We start from the raw sequence: 27,190 nt of genomic DNA on the forward strand, positions 1-27,190 counted from the left end.
AATGCTTCAAAGTCTCAGAACCAGGAGACATACTGCATTTTTTACTGGTGTTTGGAAATCTGGCTCTGGCTGACATATCCAGCTTTGGCTTACTCCTTCCTGACATCATGGTCTTAATTACCACTACTCAGGGCTCCAAGTCTCATACCTCCCACCATGTGCCACCCACTCCCCTGTTCTCCACCCTCTGATCAACACTTTATCCCTCCATCAAGACTCAACACAGTTGCAGCCTCTGCGAAAAAACCTGCCCTGACAGCATATAGTCCATTGTGGCCTCCCTTCTTGCTGAAAGCTTAAAGAAGTTAAAGACCCATGCACTCACTTGGCATTTATGTTGAGCTTTACTTCTAAGAAGAAATCATCACAAGTGGAAATATTTCATTTAACTTTCCAGGAAAAATAAGAATGGGGATAAAAAAGGGAAGTGCAAATACCACATTTGTTGAACTTTCAAAGATTTTCATGCTAAAAATACCATTACGTTAGGAAGGAGGAAAGTGGCTTATACACAGGGTGGTGGGGTGTTTTCTTTTCTGGGTACCGTCTCTGAAGCTAGTTCATGGAATTATATCTGGAAAACTTGAAGAGTGTAGTGTCAGGGCAAGTATGAAAGAAAGCGACCGGTACCCGTTTAATATCAAGAGCAACATTTTGCAAGTGTGGCTAAATGCTACTGAAGAGGACAACAAAGGATGGATAGCCCCTGCCACGGGGAGGACTGGCAGTCCCAGAGACCTTGGCTGGAAAGCGGTGTATTCAGTGTGAGAGAAGCAGCCCACGGCCCAGGCTCTTGGCTCAAAGATGCTATATCCTTCCACTGCAAACAAGAATGATAATGGCTTGTACACTTTGCAATCAATAAGAATAAAAGCACAATGACCGTGGATAACTTACTGTGCTGACAGTGAATCCCATTAAATCCTCGGGGACATTTACAAACATAGCCTATGAATGTGTCCCCTCGATACGCTTCACTTATTTCACAGGTTCCTCCATTATGGCACGGATTAGGAATGCAGGGACCTGAAAGACAAGAAAAATTTCACTGCGTAATGCATATGCTTTAAAGTAGACATTGGGTCAACATTTTGCCATTAATTATTCTATAGAGCAGTGGTTCAGGAAGTACACTAGCTGTGTGGCGTCTGGAGAGGGATGGGTTTGAACCCTAGTCTAGCCACTTCCTAGCTGTGTGGTCTTAAAGGACTTAATGAACCTCTCTGCACCTCTGTATCACCTTCTGTTATATACCAACACTACTGGAACCTACCGTAAAGGGTAATAATGCAGATTTGAAGAAGTCATACATATAAAATACTCAGAGCAATGCCTGACACACACTAAGTGTGCCAACAAATATCAGCACTATGTATTGTTATTAAGATTTTTAAATTTTAAAATATCTTTTGCATGTTTATAAATGAATACTGAATGGCAATTTCTGCAGTTACAAACACTGGGGAGCTTTGTGTCCTGCTAGTAAAAGAACAAACTTGTGAATGACTGTAACCATGTAAGTCAGGTGACACAGATGGCTGATGTGATGGTTCCTACTGAAGAACGATAACTTTTGCCGATCTACACGAAGTAGCTTGTCAAAAGTAGAAAACATAGAGAAGACAGGCTAATCATCATTTCTAAACTTTAAGAAAGTTAAGTTCACCAGAGTTACTGGTACCTGTGATATAAGTGTGGTGCTCAGTTTCCTGTGGAATGAGCAATCGGCTACCAGCACCGTGGGGTGTAGAGCTGGCCAGTCTACCCTAACCTGGGCACATTCTTTGTTCTGGATGTCCCTTTGGTGTGGCTGAGGTTTTCTGAAATGGCATGGAAATCTGAGGCTTTTCATAGGCACTCTTTCTTCTGTTCTTTTCTCCCTTCGGGGGTGAAAGGCTTATGTCACAGCCTGAAGGGTCATCCCACTTACTCTTGCTCCCTCTCCCCTTTGTCCATCACAAGTATTTCCCAATGAATATTTTGTACCTTTAATTCTGGCTTGTAGTTGGCTTTTTGAAAATTGTGAATGGACTCAGGGCAGAATCTAGAATGGACATTGTGAAAAAGAGAAAAGACAAGCTTAAGAAAGAAAAAGCTCAAAGCTCACACTGGGCAATGAAGGAAGACCAAGGAAAATGTAGAGTGTACTCTAATGCTGTCATTTTTAAAATTGGAAAGAGTAAAACACCTTTGGTAGAAAACGAGAAATCACTGAAAAGAAAGTTAAGATGTATATATTAGAAAAAAGAATGCAGGAGTAACTAAACCAAGTATCTGATTTTGTATGAAGGGCTAAATTCCAGAGTCCTGGAGGAAGATTAGTTACAAAAACAACAACAATGGTTCAAGGGAAGGTGAAAAGACTGGGCCCAAGAAGAGGGCCCAGTAACCTCAGGCAGCTGGGGGTGCTCTATTAGGCAAGGCTATCAGAAAAGTGCAATAGTGAATAGTACTCGAGCATGGGCCAAAGCCATTTAAAGTCTTATGGGAAAAAAAAGGATCATATGGTATTTATCCCTCATTGCCTGGATTACTTCACTTAGCATAGTGCTTTCCAATTCCATCCCTACTGTTGCTCCTTCTTTCTCTCTGCTGTGTAATGTTCCATTGTGTACATGTACCACAATTTTTTGATCCAGTCATTTATTGATGGGCACTTAGGAGGGACGAATACCATATGATCTCATCTTTAACCAGAACATAATCAATAAAAGAAAAAAACAAACAAAATATAACCAGAGATACTGAAATTAAGAACTATCTGACAATAATCAGAGGGGAGGGGAAGGGCATAATGGAGGGAAGGGTTTGGGGGAACTGCTAAAAAGGACACATGGACAAAACCAAGGGGGAGGGTAGAAGCAAGGGAGGGAGGTAAACTTGGCTAGGGTGGGGGGAGTGGTGGAGGAAAAATGCAGACAACTGTAACTGAACAGCATAAAATAAAACAAAAGAAAAGGAAATTCACCATTATCACTTTAAACAGTGCCATAGGACGTCAAGGACAGGAACCAGTTAGGGGCTGGGCAACACCGTCTTTTTGCATTGAGGCAAGAAATCTTCTATTTCTCCAACAGCTATTTTTGACACTTGGTGTTTTTCAGTTTAAAATTTTGGGAAATTTAACAGTTGAAGCACTGAATAAAGATACATGTAAAATAAGAAACAATGCGGCAACTCAGTAGTGTCTGGATCTTCATTTCTTGATAAGGCTGACTTTAAAAAGTGAAAAGAAATCCATGCATCTGTGATTTTCCTCCAGATTTCTCCATACCAATACATTTACTTGAGTAGGCAGTGTTGTGCTGTGCAGTACATGTCAATCAAACCAACCAACTCCTGCTATTGAGGTGGTACATTGCCAGTGATTGAGACAGGAGGAAGGTGCATTGCCAATGATCAGTTTTGTGGCAATATGAATCATTTTCTTCTATTGTTAAGACATTGAATATGTTTTATTTTCTATTATATATTACATGTTGCACACTATATATATTAGAATGTATATATATACTTATAACAGTTTAAATCAGAAAACTTGATCAATCAAACTAAATGCAAATTCCATAGATAGATTCAGAAAATAGTAAGTTGTGTGGCTATCTATACTAAAAATAGTCTCAAGGTAGATTGTGGTAATAAATATGGGCCTCAAAGTTTTTGAAATTGTTTTCCTCCACATCATTCATGATGCTTAATGTTAAACATTTTGAAAACAGCAAACTAATATATTATGTATCCATCTCAATATATTTCTGTGCATGTAAACAGATAAATAATCATTTTTGTCCCTAGTGGATAATAAATTGTCCCCACAAAAAAAGATGCAGAATGTGCTATCAAATATAACTCTCCTCTATCTTTCTCAATTTCTACTTCCTTCATCCTTTCAAATGAATTAACATTTGATGATGCCTTACAATCTACAAATTCTTTTCACTTAAATAATCTAATTAATTCCTCACAGTAACCCCACGAGGTGGTTGTCTTTACTATTCTCTTTTACAATTAAAAGAAAATAAAGGTCAGAAGGATTTAATAATACTTCTCAAACAAACATCTATGAGGGATACGTTTAGGCCTCAAACTAAGATTCTGTAGTTCTAAAACAGATATTCATTAGAGAATCGACTAATTAGGTAGAGAGAATAAAATACAAGGATAATTGACTTTTCATTCATCTGGTCACTTCAAAATAAGAAAAATACGTGACTTAACTTCGTATTCACTGGAAATGAAAACCATACATAAACTGCTAAAGGCGAAATAAATCTAAATGATTATGGTCAAAGGGTTACATAATATCAAACAAATAAGGAGTCCTGGAGATACATCCTCCAATCTTCCAATTTTGCCCATGAGGAAACAAAGCCTAGTCAGAATTTAGTGATATCCCTCCCCCCAAAAGAGCAGCTACATGAGGAAAATTGGGTTTAAGGAATCTTATCTCAGAGGAAAAAAGTTATTAAAATGCAAAATGATTAAGCTATTCCTGACCCCTCAAGAGAGTGGTGTAATTTATATGAGAAATAAAAATTTTTTCCATTCTCCCTTCCACAGAGTTGGGTGAGAGAAGGATTAAGGAAAAAAAAAGTGAACTAATAAGACCTCTGCCAGTTCTTAAAAGCAGTTGTAGCTGTGATTCCAAGGAAGGTGATTTATTAAAGTCACTTTTAAGAAGAAGGGGTGAATATGATCTTGGGATAGATGACACTGTTGACTGAAGTCTACTGCATCTTTGGAAAAGTAGAACTTGCCTAGGAGTTGAGGATGTGTCTGCATAATAAGGGGCAGCGCTTTACTGGGAGTGGATGGGGAAACCCAGGGGAGAAGACCCCCAAAGCAGAGCTGGAAGTAGACTTTAGGAAAAGAAGGGGTCAGGCAGTGTGTTGTGAGGTTGTAATACATCAAGAAAAGTAGCTAGTAAAAAATCATGATGTCTACGTTTCAAGCTGACATTGTTTGCACAGATACTATGTGAATTGTTCTGCTGGAGTGTCCAAATCTACACTCAAGTCTGCCAGACACAGACCTGTGTGGGGGGTTTAGAAAAAGCGCTATGCTATTCCCCCGGCTCATCCTTGCAGAAGGAACAGTGTTGCAGCGCTTGACACCAAGGCATTCAAGAATCCATGGCTACAGGAACCCGAAGCCAGAGTTGACAGAAACATCTGCAGTCCTAGACACTCTAGATATTTCCTGAGGGTGTGGGTGAAGCCTGTCCAGCCACCTGGGTGCTACCTCCGGGTGTCCCAAAGGCTGTGAGTTAGGGAGCTGGAGCTCATTTTACTTACACCCCAAAGGATATCATGACCTCAGCTGACACCTGGGTCTCAGAGAAAAGATGACCTATCACAGAGGTTGTGACTACAGAATTTTTCTTACACACAAACATTTGGTGGTTTTCATTTACAGGGTGAGGATGAGGAGAGGCACATGGAACAAGGATTGAATGTCTGGAGTGCCTCGAATGCTAGCCAACATGAAATATATATAGTATTTTTTATAATGCTCTGTAAGAATGTATCTTTTTAAAAACATATCTTTGTTTTCAAGGAAAAAATACAGCCTTGAAAAAAATACTTCACTTCAGAGAAGTTAAGGAACATGTCTAACTGGAAAATCAAAGATTTTAACACAATCTGCCTGACTGCAAATCAGTGCTTTTAATGGGAAGCAGTTTTGATACTTCCCACTAAAACTGTGTATTTATTTATATGTTAGTCTTGACAGATGCAAACAGAATTAGCGTGAGTTCACTGAGCATATTCCTATAAATAATACAGTACTCCAAAGACTTCCTAAATGGAAATATTTCAGAGTATTTTCAGCAAGGGGTCAAGGTGTATTAGATATTATGCATATAGATAGGTGCTGCTTTGCTAACAGTACTCTAGTTCAGTTATGTTTAAAATTAACTGTCAAACATGAGTATCTCCCCAATATTATTATATGACAGCATATTTTTGTATGCATAGAGTGTTTCTTATACTGTGAGGATAGGGAGAAATAATGCCTGTCTGACATGCAGGCTTTTTTCCTTGTTTTTGTACTGATACTTGGGCTGTGAGCTGATATTATATGCTTCGTTCTTTTAGAGTACTCATGATAAAGTGTTAAAATTAGTGGTTAACATGTTGCTTTTCCCGACTGGATGGTAAATTTTCTATAGGACTCATGGTCAGCACACAGTAGGTGTGTGATACATTTTGAATAAGCAAGCATGAGGAAATAAAGAGTTATAATCATTATATCTTTTGTCTAAACCACATTCAAGTCCAGGTTTCTAAGCTGTAAGTGTATGTTGGTTTTTCACTCAGTAATGAATTAGGATACTTTCAGTAACTTTCCTGTAAGCTTTCAAGATTCAAGTCCTTAAAAGTTATAATTAAGTTCCAATGTTTTTCTCCCTGATACACTTTAAGCTCTGAGAGTATTACATCTGTAATAGCATTACAGCTGTAAATAACAGGGCATTGGAACGCACACTTTTGCATAAGAATACATGTCTCAAAACTCTTTGGCACATGTGTAATCAAGACAAACTCAATATTGTGTGCTTCCATTAATTATGTTTTAATCTCCTAATTTAACAATTCCTGCTTAAATAAAGACATTCACTTATAGCACTAGCAACATAAAACAATCAGAATGCAAGTTTGCACATAAAGATAACATAATAAATCTAGCTCAAGGATTCAACTCACAAAATTTACTTGGCACACAGAAAGGTTTTTTATGCTAAACTGAAACATTTAAGACACATAACAGTGTTCAGGTTTCTCTCTTCAAGTGATAAGTGGGCTAATTACATGAGAATTAAAGATCTTAGGAAATTCTTATTAGTTTTTGTCTTCCCCTCACCTAATAATCTCCTCCATTTTGATACTGAAGGTATTATTTTAAGGTCTTGGCACACTGATAAATAATAATCACATATAGCGTATACTGTTGCTTGTATTGTGAGTATAGCAGAGAAACTGACCCTGACCCTGTTTAACATAGAAGTTTTTTTTGTTTTCTCTCTAAGTTCAGGTTAAATATCATTTATTCATTAGGCACCTATTATGTGCTGAAAACTCTGCTAGTAATGTGTGATAATTGATTTAAATGGAATCAAATTGTCAGCAGCCAGAAGAGCGAGTTTACAATACAAAAAGTACTTAGTTATCCAGTTTATGTACCTCATTTTAAAAAGTAATTTAAATGGCTACCCTTTACTGTGAATATACTATATGCTAAGAGTTAACACACTTTTTTTGTTTATGTAATGATTTCTGGAAATTTAGTTCTAGAATTTCATTAGTTAAAATAGTAGTAAATATTTGTAACGTGGCTACATTCTTAACTTTTGCAAACAAAACCTTGGTGTATGGGGGAGCTCAGGTCTTTTCTGTTAGCGTGTCAGCATACCCAGGTATGAAACAGACGGTTTCCAGGACGATGCAATTGCAGTACAAGATTTGAAAACAAGTGTTTCAGCTACTTGGAGCTTGTAAAAACAGAAAATATGACAGACAATGGCAATTGCAATCGCTTTCCATTTCAAAAGTCTCTTTTAATAGTTTGCCTTCTTGGGTATTATAGGTATATGAAAGAAATCTACGGAGTGGTGATTTTGAGCTTCAGTTCTAATTAGTATTCATAAAAGTCCAATGATCTGATTAGACAGCACTTGGTGATATCACTCTTAATGTGGAAAGTATAAGTGGACTTTCAAGATACAAGAGGCTCCAGGGTGTTTTGAAGTCGATCACACTGTCATATTTTTGTAGGTGATCTTTAAGGAGCTCCTCCCACAACGGGGACGGCGTATGGTCGATATTAATGAACTACCGAGTTCACCAGCAGGCTTTCCAGGCACTTTTATGCAGATTCATATAAGTATGTCAACGAGATTAATTACACACAAAAGCGACAGCTCTATTCGTTTTACTGCTGTTTTGCATCTCTTCTCACTATTCTAGCAGCAGAGAACTGAAGTTGCTCCCATATAGGTAATACCGTTAGCTTTCACACATTTAGAGACTATGCTTCAAATCATGAATTCTTTATAGTGTGTATTATAAGGAAGAAAATAGGTTAAGACTCTCCTGTGAGAATGTGTACACAGACTTGGTCAATTGTACAGATTGTGCCCCCAAAACAGTGGTAGTTAGATATTAAAAATGAAGGCACATTATTGTGTAATAAGGACATGCCAAGGAGGCAATTGTAAGAGCTGGTTTTAGTGCTAGCAGCACAATGAAACAAAAAGAGTTGTGACCTGAAACTTCCCTCCGAACACTGGTCTTAAGGTTACATTAAAGTTATCATATTATAGTGATGGTTTTATACTGAGTGAGTTTCAAGTGATTTGGTGGTTGTCGTTTTCAACCACCGCTATTCTATTTTAATACCAGTTGGAAAAAAGGGAAATTATTTTGGGAACATTCATATGACTGATGCTTTCAAACCAGTTTTTATACTAGTCCTTCCTCCTCCTCTCCCTCCTCCTCTTCCTCCTCCTCCTCTTATTCTTTTTCCTCCCCTCTACCTTCTTTCTCCCTTTAAAATGTAATGGGCAGATTCAGCCACTTAAGGGGAAAAATGTCTATGCTTATTTAGTATGCACATAGAGGGAGGTAAACTATATATATAAATTTAAAACATTTAATTTTAGAAAAGAATGGACAAATTATTCTTTGAATGTAAAATATTTGAATAGATGTGAAATTGAAACCTTGGGCTAAGCAGAGATTTTTTTAATACCTACCCATAAACGTTCTCTTCAAGAATTAAGACCAGACTCTGTACATAACAGGCTACAGAATGGCACTGAGATGAGGAGAGGCTGAAGAGGTGTTTGTGAGTCCCCGAATTAGTTTTCCAGGGCTGCTATAGTAAATCATCACGAACTTGGTGGCTTCAGGCAACAAAAACGTATCCTCTCCCAGGTCCGGAGGCCTTAAGTCTGAAACCAAGGTGTCCTCATGGCCATCCTCCCTCTGAAGGCTCTGGGGGAAAACCTTCCCTGGTATCTTCAAGCCTCTGGTGGTTAGTGGCCTTCCCTGGCTTGTACCAGCATAGATAGCTCCAACCTCTGCCTCCATCCTCAAGTCTTCTTTCCTATATTTCTCCTTTCCTTATAAGTAAACCAGAGACTGGATAGGTCTCAACTTTATCCATAAAATGACTCAATTTCAAGATCTTTAATTATTTGCTTCTGGAAAGCTCCTGTGATGGACTGAATTGTGTTTTCCCCAAATTCATATGTTGAAGCCCTAACCCCCAGTACTTCAAAGTATGACTCTATTTAGAGGCAGGGCATTTAAAAAAGGTAATTAAGGTAATGAGGCCATATGAATGGGACCTTAGGAAAATGCAATTTCTCTTATAAGAAGAGGAAATTTGGACACAACAAAAGAGGCACCAGTGATGAGCACACACAAAAGAAAGGCCATGTGAGGACAAAGTAGTAAGTTGGCTCTCTACTGCCCCAAAGGAAAGGGCTCAGGAGAAACCACCTGCCTACATTTTGATCCCCAGGCTGTGATATTTGTTTATCAGAGGTTTGGAGAACAAATACTTATGTCCAAATAAGGTCACATTCTGACGTTCCCTGTAGACATGGATTTTGGAGAAGTACTATTCAAACCCCTATAGTCCCCAAGTAGTTGTTTTCTTATAGAGTGGAGTTCGTTAAGGAAAGGAGAGCCCTCATTTATTGTTGATCGGCTGAGAGAGCACTCATATGTATCACCAATTACGCCTTAGTTCAAACTGATTTCACTTGGCTCTCATCATAGATGGTGTTGAATATATTTTCATGGAAAAATGCATGTAGAGTAAATGGAGGCTCCCTCACCCAGGTGTCTGGGGAACTAAATAAGATAGGCTGAGTTTTCACAGCCTTGAGACTGGGCCTGATAAATAATTCCCATAACATTGAATGGGCTCTCATGCACAGAACCTCACTGTTATACAACATTCTGTGGTACCCTGCCAGCTTTGTCTGTATTCAGTATATAAGAGAATTAGGGGCTTCCCACTGGGGGACAGGTGCCATCCAGAGACACACAGAGAAACTTTGCAGCATGGGTGGCTGGCCCACACTTGAATAAAGGCATGTCAAGCACTCTCACAGCTCTGTGAATTTTCTTCTGCTGCTCGAAGCTGTATGGCCTTGAACTGTAGCGAGAGTATGCGTGTGTGTGTATAGTCTTTATATATAGTCTTTACATATATAAATATATAGTTGTGATATATATATTTCTAGCTATATCTATCTATCTATCTATCTATCTATCTATCTATCTATCTAAATCTTTGAACATAGAGCGCCTTTTAAATGTAAAACAGTGTCTAGTAAGAGAGCCAACAGCCTACTTGGGTGGCACTCTGGATAATGGGGCACTGCAAGATAAAAGGAAATGTGAAGAAACAATGCCGATTTCTTGGGGTTAATTTTTAGTCACTTAAGACTTTTCTTTAGAGTTGGGCTTGCCAATGGCAGTATGTTATTTAGGTAGACAGCCAACACCGGGAGAAAGTCTTCACATGGATTATTTCTATGAACACACATAATCATTTGGGTTACATTAGCGGGTAGGTTTCCTTTTCCCAATAAATAAACAGATTATTAAACTTTAGTATAGCTTAATATAACAACAGGATCTATCATTATTCAAAGTGACAAGTAATGCTACAGCTGTGTCTTATCATGGAGGACAGTCTCCCAGGCTCGGCCATGGCCATTCATCTCTCTCACCACTGCCAAAACAAGCTTCCTAAACCACCACGTGCATAATGGAAATGTTCAGCTCTGAATGTTTTATTTCCCAAATGGTAATCTGTCTCATTACTCTGCAGTCACAATGCACACACATTTTGTTCATTCTCCAGAACATGCTGTCTTTTCTGGGGTGTCTTTCAACTCACCGATGGTATTTGCTGATTGAGTGATTGTGGAGTATTATTGTCAACAGGGCACTATGTGGTGAACACAAGACAAAGACAGCCTTTCCCTTTTATTTTTTCTAAGATGAAATTAACATGTCAATGAACATTAAGGATAGTTATAAAAGGCCTTGTGGAAATTAATAAATGACATATGGAACTGAGAATTTATTTATTGTTGAGATGAGTAATATAACACCCATGTGCATCTTAAAATCTGGGGTAAATGGGCTTAACACTCCCAAAATTTTAAAAAATGTGGATATCAAAAATATAAGCTATCATGATAAGCAGTATCATACTTTTATTTTTTCAGATGGCCACTAAAATAAGAGTAATGATTCCCCTGTGAAAATTCCTGTGAAACTTCAGAAATCATAAATATAATTTAAACTAACTGATAAAACAGACATTTAATGATTTTTTAATCAATCTGTGAAAAAAGTCTCTATTTGCTTCTAGTAATTGCAGGAAACCAGCTCTGGTTACCTGTGTAACAATTTCTCTCTAACTCCTCAAAAAGCCCTCTTTAATAAGGGAGCTGTTTGCAAACAGAACTTTACAAATTATGTGTTTGAGAGATGCATCTGTCAGAACTCACATGCCATGGATGGCAAAATACAATTCAGGCTTGAGAATACATACCAGCTGGTGGTACAAAGAAATAAGATACTCAAGTTTGCCATTAGCTACCACGGTTGGTTTCCTCTCCTACACACCTATAGGATGGTGCCTAGATTAAAGACAGAGCAGAGGCCAATGTTTTCTATGTGTATTATAATAAGCAAATATCTGAGTTTAAGTGTCAGGAGCATCAAGCAATTTTTCTGTTCCATGTGGTGTCTCTAAATAGTACATAATTTCCATGCTCTTCATCAATCTTTCTCTGACAGTTCTTCACTTTTTTTCAGATACCTACTGAACAAGCTGCCTTACTGTGTGATTATCAGATTAGCATCTCACTGTACACTGCTTCCTCCTCTGGTTATTTCGTGGGCCTCTTTTGTTCCCTAATATACTATGTGTGCACTGGAACCCTACTCTATATTTTTATACCCCTATAAACAATGATAAATGAAAGTGCTAGATACTTTGGCATTGCTTCATAAATGTATGATGATTGAGTGAAAATTATTATCAGTTTTAAGAATATCAACATAAAAATCCAAACTACTACTCATACCCTATGACAAACACCTGAAGTTCAATAATTGGATGCATTTTCAACTGTAGCCTTTCTCATTCACCTATGGAAGTTTTTGATGATCCAATAAGCCTTGACCAAGTCTGATTTTCTTTTCTGAATGTTGCAACAATTTGTGAAATATCAGATTGTGAGTGAATCTGATAATTACATGCAGGTGCTAGCAAAAATGGTACACTATTTCTACAACACTTCAGCTCTTTCTCTTGAAGTTCAGGATAGTGGTTTTAAATTTGAAGGCAGTGACAGAGAGTTGGGGAAATAATTGCTATTTTTACTTTTAGAATCTGCCTTCTGTTACTCCATCTTACTATGAAACAGAGACATCCCCGTAGGAAATGTCCCAGCTGCATTCAGATGGGAGGAGTGCCTACTGAGACTTCCCGGCTGAGGACACTGGGAGCACAGCTGGACAGGCAAGTTACTGTTGGGACTGCTTCCTCAGATATTGCATGTGGCTTCTTTGTGGCAGACTTGAGAAAGCATAAAACAAAGCAGGCATGGATTCTGGCCAGCTGGCCATCTGTTCCCTTACCCACTGTGATAATTCTGTCATGTAGAATTTTGTTAAGTGAGCATTAAGTAATGACCATGTCAAACAGAGTACATAATGAACGCTTCTCAGTCACTGGTGAAAGCTTAGAGGATGCTTGCCCAAACACAGAATAGGTTACCAACACAAAACAAGAATTAAAAAAGAGAAGAACAATGAAATACATACAAAACAGCAACATTTGACTACTTTTCCACTTTTACTTTTAATCATTTTCATCTGTCTCAAGTAGGAGATGTACATCTCACAAGGTGATACCATAATTTATATTACCCCATTATGCATACATCAATTAATACTAGGGAAATAAGAAATAATTTTAAAACTAAATAAATAAGTGAAGGGTTTTACCATCTCGATCTGAATTGAAGCACTTGATTGTAGTCATTTTTAGCAAGGTTTTCCAAATAATTCCACAGAATACCCCCAAGTAATCACTGACTGAACAAAATACTATACTTTCTGTTGTTTTTTAAAGATCAGTTGAAGTATTCTATTCTGAGAAAGCAGCTTTTCAATCATAAACAATAATTAGTAAAGTTTTTAATCCCTTCAGTGGAAATGATATATTCAATAATCTCTTTATTGGGACAGTCTCTTACTGCCTGGAATTCCAAAGTCCATAAATTTGAACTAATATTGTGTGGCCAAGGTTACCTCAACTATTCACAAAAATGAACCACAATGTTGCACCTGAAAACTTTTCATTTTATCATCTTTTCATCTAAAGAGATTGTTTCTATTCTTAGGATTCTACTCATATGCTTCCCCATTTCAAGATGCCTTTCTTTCCCCAGTTTCTTTCAAATGTCCATTTCCTTCCAAAGACCACCCTGCTGTCATGTAACCTCAGCAAGTAGAAGGACTGACAACAACCAAATAATCACATAAAGAAATGTAATTGTTTAGTGAATCCTGAGGGAAAGATAGACTGTACCCTGAGAACCTTAGTAGGAGGTTCCCTGAGAAAACAATGCCTAAGCTAGGAGCTACAAATCAGTGACAGCTATACTCATAAGTCTGTGGAATAAGAAGCAGGACAAGAATAAGGGTCTTGGTCAAGGCTGATATAGCTGGAATAGGCAGAGTAAAGACAAAGATAGACTGGGACCAGATCAAGCTAACTGTCAAATGTCATGTACAAAAATAAATGGCTTTATGGCATACAGAGTGGGGTAAAATAGGCTTACAGTCATTCATATAGAAAATAATACAATAATTAATAAATAATAATATAAGAATAAACTGTGTTTTGTGTACTCACAACTGTAAACCTACTTTTGCCTCACTCTATAGTAACACAATAGGGTAATAGGAACTGAAATTTTAATTTTAAAGATAAGGTAATAGGAACTGAAATTTTAATTTTAAAGATAATTCTGTGTGATGAATAGACAATACTTTAAAAGGGATCGATATAGATGACAGTTGACAAGTTAAGCATCATCAGTCTAGTCCAGCTGAAGCATGAAAGGAAACCTAGGTTAGAATGGTGAGCTGGTAGATAACAGAGAGTAGACAGAATTGAGAAACAAAAGCCAAGAGACCTATTAGGTTTCTAGATATCACATCGCATTAGATGCATGTTGGTGTCATTCCCTGAGACAACAATACTGGCATAGGTTCTAGGTTGGCAATGAAGACCATGAATCAGTTTTAAGGTCTATTATTCAAGAGGAAATATGAGGAAGGCTGAAGAGAGTGGCCTAGAGATATAAATGTCAGTGTCCTTGGGTACAGGTGAAAATTAATGGATATGGAGGTCGTTGCCTACTGAAAGACTAGAGATAATGCAGAGAATTCAGGACCCAGACTCAAGAAATACCATCATTTGATGGAGAGATAAAAATTGCAAGGGGCCAGTGAAAGGAGAAGCCAAAGCAACTGGAAAAAAATTAGCAAGAAAATGAAAGAATTGTAGCATTAAACATGTTGCTTGGTATTATTAATAAACTATTCACATGTATGTATTTGGTCATTCTGAATAGATTTCAAGGTCCCCAAACATGGGGTTTCCATTTTATATTATGTTTACAATTCACCCTGCTTTTATGGACCTCCTACCACACAATAAATACTTGCTGGATGGATGAAAGATGCTCAGAAAGGTCACAACTTCACGCACTGAGCATGCTGGCAATTTACATTAGGAAAATGTTCTCCCTTAAGTGACGCTGTTTTATACCAAAAGAACATTCTGGTTGATCCTTTTGCTTTATCTAGGAAGTCACTTTTGCACACCTAAAGGAAAAGCCAAGTTAGGGAAACTGCCAACATTTTTTGTTTCCAAAAGAAAGCTTATGTGGCTATAGGAGCAATATTTTTCAGCAATCTCAGTTCCTTTGGAATCTATGAGGAGAAAAGGAAAAACAGAGAGAACAATAAAAATATAAATATAAAGTCAGAAAAGAATGTGTTGAGAAAAATATACCTGTATCCAGATTTACTTAAAGTTTTTTGGCTGTTTTTCCCCCCATGATTTATCTCTCTAGTGCTACTGTCAATGGTGTGCCATCACCTTCCTAACTGCAGAAGTCCCCCTGTTTTTAGGACACATCTCCACCTGGTTCCTGTATGAACATTCTGACTAGAGAACCTACCGAGGTTTACCTGTTAGGGATAAGGGTTGTATCGGTGAATAAAAATACACACATACACAAAAGCCTTTTAGAAATAATAACATCCCATTTTATGTAGAGTACTTGTCTGTATGTTTCCTAGTAGACATGAAAAGGTAATAAGTAAATATTTGAGAAGTCAGGATATCCACTTAAAAATGTGGATAACAATCTATTAGCACTGCAAACCTAATTAAAAATGTTGAGCTATTAAACACAATTCACTTTCTAACCCATGAAAGTATTTAACATATGCAACACAGATTTGCATTACTATAAAAATCTTTACCTCCACTTTTCCAGTATTTTGCATTTAAATTTTAAAATTCATGTTATAGTAGTCACACGGATATAAATGAGACATTTTTAGTTATGGAACTACGGGAATTACTATTCCCTACATAGAAAGGAAAGAGTGGTAAAATTTGTGGTGAATTTGGTAAAGATCGACTGTAGTTCCTAAAACAGCAAGGCTTCCTTCACAAAAGTTATTAGATGGTCAAGTCCTCCTCAGTTTGATGATAATAATAAAAAATAATTATTCCACTTTAATAGCACTGTTTTAAGACTCTGAATGACACTGGGTTAATACTACATAGAATTTGGTAATATAGTCATTAAAAGAAGTGGTGATAATCCATGTTCGACTGCACTGTGATTTAATATTTATAGTGCTTTGGTGATCCAAATAAAGTATGCTGATTAAAATGATCAGGATGTCATCGTCTGGATGGACAAAAAGTCTGAGGTTCACATCTTCATTACAAAGTGCCTCAGGTTATTTCCGCTGTCACCCATTCTTCTTTCCAACACAATTTCCATTAGATGAAATATTAGAGTACAGAGAAGTTCTATTCAGTAGAGAAGTCTTTAGTTAATAAATTAGAAAGTTAAATAATTAGTTACAGCTGTTATCATCAATATGCTATATAAATGTAGCAGGTTTGAAACTTAAATATAGGTGTTTACTCTTTAAGATCAGCTTATCAGTTATAGAAGATTTTGAGAGTAAGCAATGATTTACTAAAAGTTGCAGAATATGTGGCTGCCATTTGGTCAATATAACAGACCTTTGAGTGTGAATTTCTTTCTGCAAAAAGCATTTTAAAACAAATTATGCCTTTAATTGAAGTAGTTTACAAACAATGAAGTAGAGGTTTATGATTGGTTATTTAGTGCTAAAATGTTAGTTGTAAATATATAGATAGACATTGTAATTTCCAAAGAAGCAGCTGAACAATGTCTTCACATTATTGTACAAGACACAATGGTACTTCGATAGGAAGGATGTGGATTCTAAGGAAAGATTGTCAAACCACTAACTTAACCTCTAATTTGGGTATTCAAAGATAACCATTTTGTTTAACATTAAATATCTTCTGGATATAGTTCCCCCAATAACTGAAATAGGACATTTATTGCAACTGCTTTAATATGTTTCTGGATAAAATAATTTGATCGTCCTTTATGTGATAGAAATTGAGGGCTCCAAATTTTCTTTGAATTATGTGCTGGAGGGGAACCTGAAATCTCAAGCAGCATCTTAGCTCTTTCCACAGAAGTTACCTTAGTCCACCTCTGGGTTGAAAGGCACAGTCTTTGATTTAGGCCCTTGTGCTCATCAGGCCTCTCAATTTCCCTAAGTGGATGCCATTCCTACCTCTGTCTAGCCGCCCCTTGGAGCATAAGGGCATCTATGCTTTTACCTGTATCCAATTCAGAAAACGTTGTTAGCTCTAGCTCCAAAATACTGAGTGGTTATAAATTCAAGAAACATGGATTAATACCCACAAAAACTGATTGGCAGATACTATACTATAAAACAATGAAATAATTTGGGTCTACACAGCCCCTGTTGTTATATTGAGCATGGCAATCAGGCTTCCACTTCAGGAAATTTGCATTAGCTGTTTCCACAACCTAAGAAGCTCTTCTGCTAATTTTGTTGCTATCANATTCCTACCTCTGTCTAGCCGCCCCTTGGAGCATAAGGGCATCTATGCTTTTACCTGTATCCAACTCAGAAAACGTTGTTAGCTCTAGCTCCAAAATACTGAGTGGTTATAAATTCAAGAAACATGGATTAATACCCACAAAAACTGATTGGCTGATACTATACTATAAAACAATGAAATAATTTGGGTCTACACAGCCCCTGTTGTTATATTGAGCATGGCAATCAGGCTTCCACTTCAGGAAATTTGCATTAGCCATTCCCACTACCTAAGAAGCTCTTCTGCTAATTTTGTTGCCATCAAGCCTTTAATCAAATTTGTCTTGTCAAACCTTTGTTTAATAGGATGTTACCCATTTACTACTCAAAATTGCAAACCACACATTCAGTCCCAATATTCCTGTTTCTGCCCTCCTGTGATTCTGTTTTCTCAATAGCATTTATCACCTTCTAATATAACCATTGTTTTTATTCATTTACTGGTTTTCTTTATTTGTTAGAGAGAACTCCTGCTAGAATGTAAGCTCCATGAGGACACGGAGCTTTGTTTTGCTCACTGATATATCCCAAGTGCTTGACAACAAAGAAAGAACTCATCTTGGTGGACACAATATAATTCTGCATTTTAATGGCTGCATTTTGCAAGGACTCATCAGGCACTGAAAAGTTAAACTTACTAAACACAGATTAAAAACTGATTTGCCCCGAACTCTGTCTGAATAGCAGCTCTCCGTGCACATAAGATCATTTTGATACAGAACTGCTTTATGGGACCATGTTTTGCTTTAATCCTACAGACCTACATAAAAAGACTTTAGAAAAACACCCTGCTTTATTTACTATTAAGAGTTATGTTATTGCCCTGGCTGGTGTAGCCCAGTGGATTGAGTGTGGGCCTGCGAACCAGACGATCGTGGTTCGATTCCCAGTCAGGGCACATGCCTGGGTTGCAGGCCAGTTCCCGGCAGGGGCCAGTTCCTAGCAGGGGATGCACGAGAAGCAACCATACATTAATGTTTCTCTTCCTCTCTCCTTCCCTTCCCCTCTAAGATAAATAAATAAAAGAAAAGAAAATTTTAAAAAAAGAGTTATGTTATCCAGTACCCAAGAAGCACTATCTATGAACTTGAAGTAAAGAATGGTTTTCTTTCTCATGAGATCTCATTTATTATAAAATGGCCTCTTGAACTTATGATAATTCAGTCCTCAGAAACTCACTGAGCAGATGCTGGGTGCCAGGCACCGAGTTCAGTGAACAATATCAAAATGCTATCAATGGCCTCAAGAATCTCATATGACAATGAAGATTGCAGGCAAGGAAATAGAAAAGTTTAATATAGTGAAATAAGTGTTAGTGCAAGGCAAGTACAGAGTGCGTGAGGAATACCTAATCTAATACTGGGGACTCAGTTATGTCATTCTGGAATAATTGCCATCCAAAGTTGAGCTGTATGGGGCAAATAGACGTTGGTCAACATGGAACGTTAGTTATTGCTCTCCAGGCAGATAAGCGTCATATTATGTAATGAATACTCAAAGCATGGCTAGTCCATAGAACTGAAACAAGTGCAATATAACTGCAACCTGTAATGTAAGAGAAAAACCATCAGGAGAGAACAGGATTAGCAGTGACTGATTATGACAAGCCAAATTAGGAATTTATCCTGAAGGAAAGGGAAAATTATCTAGGAGTTTTAAGCGAAGAATGAGGAGATGTGTAAGATTAGCTATTTTTTGAGTCACTGGAGGATGGTTTCTATTTCCCAAGAATGTACCTGTCTCATTAGTGGAACAGATAGTGGACAGTGGTGCGATAGAAAAGGAAGCAGAGAATTTTCAACAGCATCTGGTAGGGTATAGGAGCCATCTCTGTAGGAAATCGGGGATTTGTAGGTAGTGTGGATGTTCGGATGGCGTTAAAGACAGGGAAACTGTAATGGTCCCACTCTGCATGGCATGACATTTCTTCTGCTGTGCTGAGCAGAGAAGGATGGTGATAACATTCGTGCAAAGTTACAAGTGTTCCAGGTGCACACAGCTCAGGAAGAGTAAGGCCAAGGAGATGACAATGTGTGCAACAGAGTGGTTTTGATATGGACCTTATGGTCTTGGCTGAGTAACAGGCTCCAAAGAGCTGAAAGAGAAGGGTGGAGGGACACAGGGATGGAGGTCTGAGATCAAAGAACAGGGGTTGTTTAAGAAACTGAGTTCTGGGTCTGAAAATAAGTGGTACGAATAGTGAAGTAACATGAAACACATATATACAATTTAGATATGAATTTATAAAATGTTAGAGAAGTGTTGATGATTAGGAACATCCTGAGACATTCTTCTTGACATGTTCAGAATGAATACAGGAGTATTAGCAAGAGAGTAACATTCTCTGTAAAACTAAGTCATTCAAGCTTATTTATATCATATTTGATCACCACTTAAAATCACTTGGCAGGAAGTACTATACTTTTTAAAAACATTGCTTTAAGACAAAGGAATTGTCTGGGAAGATAGCGGGAATATCATGAAATGGTATGCTTCTGAATGCGGTCCTTTGGTTTCAAGAACAAGGCAAGCAGCAGAAACTGGGATCTACCCAGACAAGCAGAGCTAAATGAGAACAAGAACTAGGACGAATGCCCATGAGACAAGATTCCAGTTTTAGCAGTCACCAAAGGTTTCTAAGGTGGAATGAGATTGCCTGACTGTACAATTTCCAGAATAATTAATTCCTAGCATCCTGCCTGATGGAAAGCCTCAGACCTCTGTGTGAGGTCTGAGCAAATTGCGACAAGAAGTAATTTGCTTCTAAAGAATCTTTGTTCTGGTGGATAGTACTGAGACGATCCAGTGTGTTAGGATCTTTCATAGTTTGAAAACAGCAGCAGCCCTTCAGAGGGATGTTTACAGTTGAATTCATGGCTCACCTATACTATGCAGGCCTATACTATAAGAGGGTAACACTTCATAAACTGTTTTCACCCAAATTTCATCTAAATTTGACTACTGTACTATTTTTCCTTGGTCCTGTATTCTTTTTCCAGTCACACGTAACCAGGAGAACAATCACTACCTTTTCTAACCACTTTTGGAAAAGGGTGAAAAATCCTTATACTGCATATGAGGTCTATCTGGAAAAAGTCCAGCCATAGTTAATATAACAAGAATGGTTTGGCCCTGGCTGGTGTATAGCTCAGTGGATTGAACGCGGGCCTGCGAACCACACAATCGTGGTTCAATTCCCAGTCAGGGCACATGCCTGGGTTGCAGGCCAGTTCCTAGCGGGGGACTCAAAAGAGGCAACCATACATTGATATTTCTCTCTCTCTCCTTCCTTTCCCCTCTAAAAATAAATAAATAAAGTCTTAAAAAAAGAATGGTTTGGGTGACATTGACATAATCTGGCAGCCAAGGGGAGTGGACTGGAACGTGTATCCGTGAACAATGACGACTTCACTGTACTAGTCAGTGGGGGAGGTAGATGTCTGTTGAGTGAGCATGTGTACTGTGTGCCTGCCACATTCAAAAGGATTGAGCAGAACAATTCTGCACCAAATTTTGCATTAAGCTTGAACATTCTTCAGTGAAAACCATTTGGATGATTCAAAAGATTGCAGCTTTTGGCAACTGGTGATTGGCAACTTTATCATGCAGACACACGTGATCATGTATCATGCAGAGATTTTCGGCAAAACATCAAATTACTCAGGTGTTGCAGCTCTCTACAGCCCAGATTTAGTGACCTGTGACTTCTGGCTTTTCCCAAACTAAAACCACCTTTGAAAGGGAAGAGATTTCAGACTGTCAATGAGATGCAGAAAAATACATTGTGGCAGATGTTGGTGACTGAGAGAAGTTGCCTGTATGAGGTCCCAAGGGGCCCACTTCAAAGGAGACTGACACATCATTGTCCTGTGTACAATGTTTCTTGCATCTTCTTTTATAAATGTCTCTAATTTTCATAGCACGTGGCTGGATAATTTCTGGACAGATCTTCACATATTGAAAGTTCAGTTGTAAGTGAATGGGACACAATAGGCACCAGCCCAAATAGGCACCACCACCATATGATCCCGCCCAAAGTGAGAACATCCTAGGGAGGAAGGGAGGTAGGTTGTTTGTTTATGTATTTATGCATTTATTTATTTATTCATTATCTGGCAAAGCTTTCTAATGAACTTTATCTCTTATACTTGGATAAGTCTGCTATTCCTTGAGAGCAGGAGATTTGCAATGGGAGAATTAAATAGTGGGGTGGATTTCAGAGTAAGAAGGGAAAAACATGGTGACTGAGATGAAGAAGCAAGTCTTGGAGTGAAGTATACCAATGAAGAGAAGATCATGTAAGAGTTTCCCCTTTCCGTTTCTTTCTCCTTGATTTGAAGAACAGTCACATTAAGCATCAAGTTTATTTTTTTTTATTTTGTCATGTCATTTTTATTTCTCCCAGGCAGCCTCAAATCTCCAGTAAAATCTTTGCAATAGGAAGCCTTTATGTCATGGGGATCGATGCCCTTCAGTGGTGAGACGGAAAGGGAAACACAAGCATCCTTCTGTCATACGCAGCTCAGGTGAGAGTTGTGTGAGCTGTGCCATATGGAGGAGCCCTGGAAATCTGTCCCCTGGCCAGCTACAAAGTGAGCAAGGGCTGATAGCCAAGCAGAGAGCAACCGAAGCAAATGGTGTGTCATGAATGAGGAAAACAAGCCCTTTCCAAATCTACAGACTTGGGGATTTCTAATGGTATATTGGTACAATTCTCCCAGAAGCCTGAAAGATGAAGGAAACCCAGGTGATTGCAATCAGGATTACATTCAGGGTGTAATTTTCTTAAATGAATTTATTTAGAATGTGAATTATAAATGTTGTATGATTTGTATCTGAGTTTAAAGATGCTTCTGTAAAATCACTTTGAAAAAGAGTAGAGTATTAATTAATCAATCCAAGTGAATTTAAATTTTCACAGAGATTAACCATGGCTATAATGGTTAATTATAACCATCATAACACATATAACCATTATAACACATATAAGCAATGACATATATTTATTACCAAAAATCCAAACTGGACATACAAATTAATTAATATTTATGAGTAACCAAATATATGGCATGCTATTTCCCAGCTGCTAAAAAATCACAAGTTTTGAAATAAGAATCATAATATACATGCAGAATAGATATATCATCTTAAATATGTAAATATTTTAACTGATATTTGATGAGATTTCAGATTTAGAAGTAGAATTATATTTTTATTGAGACATCCAAATTATTAAACTTGTTACACACTTTTGTGATATGTTGTACTTGTCTTAACAAAACTGAAGTGATTAGTCATATAATTATTTTAACAGGATCCAAGTTCATTTTTCAAAAGACAAAAATAAAATGTGTAAGTCCAAATTAGGCCACTGTTAGGAGCAGACAGGCATTACTAATTATTTAGACATTGATAGTAAGAAAACAACTTCTTTGGAAAGTATTTATATAATGGTTGAGAAAGTAGGAAAATTGTCTTATATGGAGCAAGACAGTGCAACAAATCTTCCAGTGCACATAATTTCCACTAAAATTCTTCCTCACAGGAAAACCTAATAGTATTTACCAAGCATAAGGAACTCAGGAATGGAATGGGGTAAATTTGGATGTTTTATAACATCTTTTCAAATATTTTTGTTAGGGTAATAGAAATTGTAATTGTTTTTCCCTTAAATCTCAAATAAATAATTTAAAATATGAACACTAATTTCCCAATATACACCAGTGGAATCTTGTGTAGAAAGCAGTTAAGCAATTGGTTAATAATCCATTTCTCTCCTTTATCAGGGCAGATCCCAGGGAAAGAAAGGTAGATGTTTCAGTGCTCTGTAAAAGTACTGATAACTTATCTGTTATAAAATGTTTGTTTAGAAGGAGAAAGCTTATCTGTGAACATTTTAGCAGGATGTGTCAGTTTATGATTGTTTATGCTAAATAAATTTATATTATATAAATTTATAAGGCATAGCTCTATGGCAAATGCCATATAAGCTATTCAGCTACATAGAGATAACATGATCTAAACACTCCCCATAGACATGGTAATCCATGTACCATACTTAGCAATCACATGTTTTTTTCTGGGTCACAGAGTATGTGTCCAATGCAGGAAAGACCTGGCAAGCTATCCTCAATATTCTAAACCCCCTTGGTTTACCCATGCCTCTTCACTACTTGTATCCTTGAAATCATTGATAAGCTTTGCTACTGGGTAAGATCTCTGATTTGCGTAAGGCTAATTTGACAACCCAGTCTTCAAATGAGCTCAACTCTACTTAGTCAACCTTTTAAAAAATGTTGTATAAACTAAAAATAAAGTTCCTGAAATAGTCCAAATTCCCACAAGTTGAGAAATGATTACGCAACCTTTGACATAATATAACTAGCTATGAAATAGACTAGAATATTGCCAATTAAATTTAATATATGAAAGCAATTTAGTTATATGCAAAAATCTGCAAGGAATTCTATTAAATGCAAAATGAAAGTACACAGTTTATGCTACTATTAAGTAAGATGTGCTGTACATAAAATGATAAGCACTGAAAAAGTAATAGATTTTTGAAATAGCAGGCTTATGATGCAGAATTTTTGTTGTAAAGAGTTTGAGAAAGGAGAATGTCAACATAGGTAAGAAATCCAGTGTGGAAGTCCTTATAATTGGCAGATTATAATTGTTAAGATTTCACAAATATTCTGGTTCTTCTCAGACACATGGTAGGATTGCACGTCTCCATTTTTTCAAGTTAGTATTTGTCACGTGAATTTCTTTGACCAGGAGCATGAGAAGTGATCTGTGTTCTTTCTGATATATGCTTTAAGAACTAACAAGTGATTTGCCGTGTCTCTTTCACACGGCTTCATGATTATGAGGCAACTGTGGGAATATAATCTTTGTTAGTCAGAGTCCCTGAGTGTCTACAATGAACAGAGATCCCCTATTCACCTACATGGTATATTAAGCTACTGAGATTTGAGTGTGGCTTATTTCTGAGGCATGGGCAAGTTGATCTTGACTAGCTAAACAAGAAAAGGGTAATGGGTGTCTGATGAATTTATTGTGTAACATTTTGTAAAACACACTTAGCTAAGCAAAGTTTGTGCAAACAGATTTTTTTTTAGTACTACAGGAATGTCGATTGGGCATACAAGTAGGAGACAGACTTAACAGTATTGCAGAATAAGAAGCAAATGATTGCAAGAGGTAATGTTGAAGAAGACAGTGGAATTAAAGGCCACTTTGATGTTTTATACCTGGTGGCAAAGTAGGCAATCTCATTGGGAGTTAGACCACATGAGGGCAGAGGGGAAAAGGTTGAAAATTTTGCTTTTTACACATAAGCTATTAGATGTGTCTAGCTAATGCCTGAAAACAGAAATCTAAAATTCAGGAAGGAGGTTAAGAATATAAAAAGAGAAAGAAGAAAAATCAGCCTCACATACTCTAAATTGGTTATTCCCAGGTCTTTTACATATAATATTTCAGTAATAATTACATTGTTGCCATTCCCTTGAGAACTGAATGACTAAGAAGTTCAGTTATCCAGATTTGGGAGTACTCTCTATAAAGGAACTGGAAGAAGCTGAGTGAGACTGTAGAAGAGAAAGGAGAAGAGATAGTGAAGACTATATACAAAAGAAAGGCAAAGGAAGTAGGACACTAAATACAAAGAGAATCATAGGGGAAAAGGGGAAGGACTCAGATGAACAAGTATAAAAGAGATATGGACAATAACTAAGGTGGGGGGCGGAGATGGGAGGGAGGTGGGGAGCACTGGGGGGGGGGTGGGGCTGGGAATACAAGAAAGAAAACTGTACTTGAACAAGAGTTAAATAAAAAAAGAGAAAGAGACATTTTTAAGCTAATTGAGAATATGGTATCACTGAGACCAACAGAAAATGTCAAGAAATAATGGATGCTGCAGAGAACACTGACTAGATTCATCATTTAAAACTACTGAATTTTGCCTTTAATGGTTAACTCGTGAGAAACACTGTGAAATACTGTGTGAGCAAACTGTGAAAAATACTCAGTTTTCAACTTATTAATATTCTGGAGGACAGTAAGCTGAACAAGTCTCAAAGATGAGGTGTTTTGTGAGCATCAGACCTGATATTTGCTTAAATTAGAATCTAGAGAATTACATAAATGCTACTACCAGGAATATTTTTATTTCTTCAGATAAAAATGTCAAGCAAAGATGACCCAACAGATGTTGAATGAACCCCTTAATAGGTCTAAGTCACAGGTAAATTAATTCCACAAATTTCTCTCAAAAGGAATTTGAATCTCAGGGCTGATTTTGGTGTGCCAACCACATACGATTTTGATGGGTAATAATGCTTAATGAGATGCGTGGGAACCTCTGAACTGGATATATATTCAAAGTTATCTTCAGGGAAATCCTAAAAGAGAATGCACTCTAAAAATTTAATTGATAGGTCACATAGGTGAGTTACAATTATAAAATCAATAACATAATGGAAGTTTTACTCTTAGGAGTGTCAGTTAAGAACTTTAGGTCAAGGGCTCATCACATTTCTAGAAAAAGCATCACTTTTTCTAAGAGACAAAAAGCTACTCTGTTTATATGATTTAAATAAAAATACTTAAACTCATACTATCTCAGAAAAAGGCCAAATTTTAAGTAATGAAAGCACATATCTGTAGATACATTTATTTTTTTAAATTGGACTGTTATATGCTTTTGCCAAATCATTAGATATAATCAACAGTTCTTGCAAATATTGTATTCTAACATTAGAAAACACCATTGATTTAATTGGGGTTTTTTTTGCCATTTTTGGGAATGAGTTTATGTAAGGAGAGGAAATCAGATTGTATTGTCTTAGTCAACTCTTACCTTTTACTTGTGGGTGTTTCCTTTTTTATGATTTTTTTCTTTTTGTTCAATTACAGTTGTCCCCATTATTCCCCCATTACTCTCATTGCCCTACCCACCCCCTCCTCCCACATTCAATACTACCCCCCATTATCTTTGTCCATGGGGCTTTTATACCTATTCTTTGACAACCCTTTCCTTTAACTTTTTGCATAGAGATTTCCACTTTTGTTACTCTGCACTTTTATTCTAAAATAGCTAGCAAAAGCAAAACATAAGTACATTTTTACCTCATAGAAGTATGTTTACAGGATTTATTGGACAAACAGTGATACAACCTAATTACTAATGTTACAAAATGTATTTAAAATACTTTACAATCTTTTTTTAAGATTTTATTTATTTTATCTTTAGAGGGGAAGAGAAGGAGAGAGGGAGAGAAGATTGCCTCTCATGGGTCCCCTGCTGGAAACTGGCCTGCAACCAGGCATGTGTCCTGACTGGGAATCGAACCGCGATACTCTGGTTCGCAGGCCTGTGCTCAATCCACTGAGCTATACCAGCCAGGGCTACAAATGCTTTATTAGAAAGTTATTAGTTATCTAGGCTTCTGTCAAAAATGACAGATGGGTAAACATGGTACTCTCCTCCTACCACAAGCACATAAAAATTACAACTAAATTTCAGAGCAACAGTCATTCAAAACCACCAGAAATTGAGTTGAGTGGGTCCGACAACTACAGAATTTAAAAAGAAACCACACTGAGACTGGTAGGAAGGGTAGAGGTACAGAATGGGTGGTTCCCACACCTATGTGTGGTAGATAAAAATCAAGAGGGATATATCAACTGTGGAGGTCCCTCACAAGGAGTGAGGGCTTCCAGCCCCACATCAGGCTCCCATCCTAGGTTCCTGTGCCAGGAAGAGAAGTCCCTATAACTTCTGGGTATAAAAACCAGTGGGAACTGAGGCTGAGGAAGACAGAAACTTCTGGAATCCCAGGCAGTTCCTCTTAAGGGCCCATGCACAGACTTACTTGGAC

The 27,190-nt window shown here is 37.3% G+C and overlaps 1 protein-coding gene across 2 annotated transcripts in view; it reads right to left on the reverse strand.

The window, feature by feature from the left end:
* Window positions 1-27,190, reverse strand: part of EDIL3 (EGF like and discoidin domains 3) — a 402,449-nt gene that overhangs the window by 196,490 nt on the left and 178,769 nt on the right. For both annotated transcript variants that reach the window (XM_037032234.1, XM_037032233.1), the window contains one exon: window positions 898-1,026. In XM_037032234.1, coding sequence (XP_036888129.1) covers window positions 898-1,026 — 129 coding nt within the window. The remainder of the gene's footprint in view (window positions 1-897; window positions 1,027-27,190) is intronic.

This window comes from Sturnira hondurensis, unplaced genomic scaffold, assembly GCF_014824575.4.
Source record: "Sturnira hondurensis isolate 20B ecotype Veracruz unplaced genomic scaffold, ASM1482457v3 Scaffold0021354, whole genome shotgun sequence".
Taxonomy (NCBI): Eukaryota; Metazoa; Chordata; class Mammalia; order Chiroptera; family Phyllostomidae; genus Sturnira; species Sturnira hondurensis.